Source organism: Octopus bimaculoides, chromosome 25 (assembly GCF_001194135.2).
Source record: "Octopus bimaculoides isolate UCB-OBI-ISO-001 chromosome 25, ASM119413v2, whole genome shotgun sequence".
NCBI classification, from domain to species: domain Eukaryota; kingdom Metazoa; phylum Mollusca; class Cephalopoda; order Octopoda; family Octopodidae; genus Octopus; species Octopus bimaculoides.
This window is the reverse complement of record NC_069005.1, coordinates 29,654,600-29,656,566: the sequence shown is the minus strand read 5'-3', so window position 1 is coordinate 29,656,566 and position 1,967 is coordinate 29,654,600. Positions and strand designations below refer to the sequence as shown.

The window sequence follows — 1,967 nt, the reverse complement described above, 5'->3', positions numbered from 1 at the left end:
ATATATATATATATATAAATTAAGAGATGGAGTTAAATGCAGGTGTTATTCAAATCTTTATACCAGTTAGTTAAGCCATCTAATCCATGCCAGCAGGGAAAATGGATACTAAATGATGATGAAAGCCTAATATTTTACAAAATAATCTGAATGTTGAAAGGTTCATTTGGTTTTCTAATGTCTGTCTATATATATCTTTGTAATTCATATACAAATGCATTCATCTTTCTCTCCTCCTCCTCCTCACACTCTTATTTTCTAACCCCCTCAGGTGGCAGGAGAACATCGGTACCACCCAGAATGCTTTCTATGCTGTCACTGCTCTAACTACATTGGAGATGGAGAAGGGTACGCCTTGGTGGAACGGACAAAACTCTACTGGTAAATATACAACTCTTTTTTTTCTTTACTTTCCTTCCCCCCCCCTTTTTTTTATTTACTGAACACGCAATCTTTTATTTCGTTATTTTATATAAGGTGACAAACAGACAGAATTGTGAACACACTTAGCATCATTTCCTCCACCTTTACAATCTGAGTTCAAATGATGAGGAGGTCGACTTTGCCTTTCATCCTTTCATGGTTAATAATCCAATAAAATAAGTACCAGTAGAGTACTGGGGGTTGATGTAAGCAATTAAGCACCCTTCCCCACCAAAATATCAGGCCTTGTGCCAAAAGTAGAATGGATTATTTTATACATATACAGGGTAAATAGCACCATTTGAGCATATAATGTATAATGGTCATTACATATTTTACAGCTGTTTCCAGTAGCTGCTATAAGTTCATTATTGATAGGTTTACTTAATTGGTTCATTGATCAGTTGACCTAGAAAATTAATGTTACTTTCATCATGTGTGTGTGTGTATGTGTGTGTGTGTGTGTGTGTGTGAGTAAAAATAAATACCAAAAAGGGGGTTTTGTATGATTGTGTATAGAGGAATATATTATTTTTGTCTGTTTTTTATGTTTTATTTATATTCTTGTAAAATTAATGTGGGATATAGAATATGGAATATATAATATAAAAATGGATGGTACAATGAAATGAAGTATTGAATGTCTTATTGAATATATGGAATATGTCTCATTGAATATATGGAATATGTCTTATTGAATATATGAAATATTAAGTGTTCAATATAAAGGATTAAATATGTATACACACACACACACACACGTTCCATCCTTATCTCTGCTTTTTTTTCTCCTTGTCTAGTGCTTATTGCTACAACAATGTGATAAAACCAAAATTCACTGAAATGCCTGAAAACAGGAGGCCTCATTCCATCCAGCTGATTGAAATACCAGCCAATCCGGAAAGTGGCAGTCGTGGTGTACAGCTCAGTGTGGAAAAAGGTGTATACACCCCGTTTCAAAAGGGAGCATCCCATCTCATCCGAATTTCAGGGTAAGTCCACCTTGTTTTGCAGTCAGGTCTCTTTTAGTTTTTCTTTCCTTCTGTCCTTTTTGCCATTTTATATGAAAAGTTTTAGGTGCTGTGTATGTACCCACCCACACACACACACACACACACACATGCACATTATGTATGTATATCAAGCGTGATCGATGCCAACGTTGCTTTACCGGCACAAGTGCCAGTGGCACGTGAAAAACAACATTCGAATGTGGTTTTTGCCAGTGCCGCTGGACTGGCTGCCATGCAAGTAGCACGTAAAAAGCACCTTTTGAGCATCGTCGTTGCCAGAACCACCTGGCTGGTCCTCATGCCGGTGGCACATAAAAGCACCCACTACACTCTCGGAGTGGTTGGCGTTAGGAAGGGCATCCAGCTGTAGAAACTTAGCCAGATCAGATTGGAGCCTGGTATAGCCACCTGGTCCACCAGTCCTCAGTCGAATTGTCCAACCCATGCTAGCATGGAAAGCGGACGTTAAACGACGACGACGATGATGATGATGATATATTTATATATATATATATATATATATATATATAT

The 1,967-nt window shown here is 37.4% G+C and overlaps 1 protein-coding gene across 1 annotated transcript in view; it reads left to right on the top strand.

Moving 5' to 3' along the window:
• LOC106879371 (LIM domain kinase 2) overlaps window positions 1–1,967 on the top strand; it is a gene marked incomplete at its 3' end in the record, with an annotated part of 154,266 nt that overhangs the window by 140,537 nt on the left and 11,762 nt on the right. The window contains exons 4-5 of the mRNA XM_052976653.1: window positions 272–381; window positions 1,224–1,415. Of these exons, the coding sequence (XP_052832613.1) occupies window positions 272–381; window positions 1,224–1,415 (302 nt within the window). The remainder of the gene's footprint in view (window positions 1–271; window positions 382–1,223; window positions 1,416–1,967) is intronic.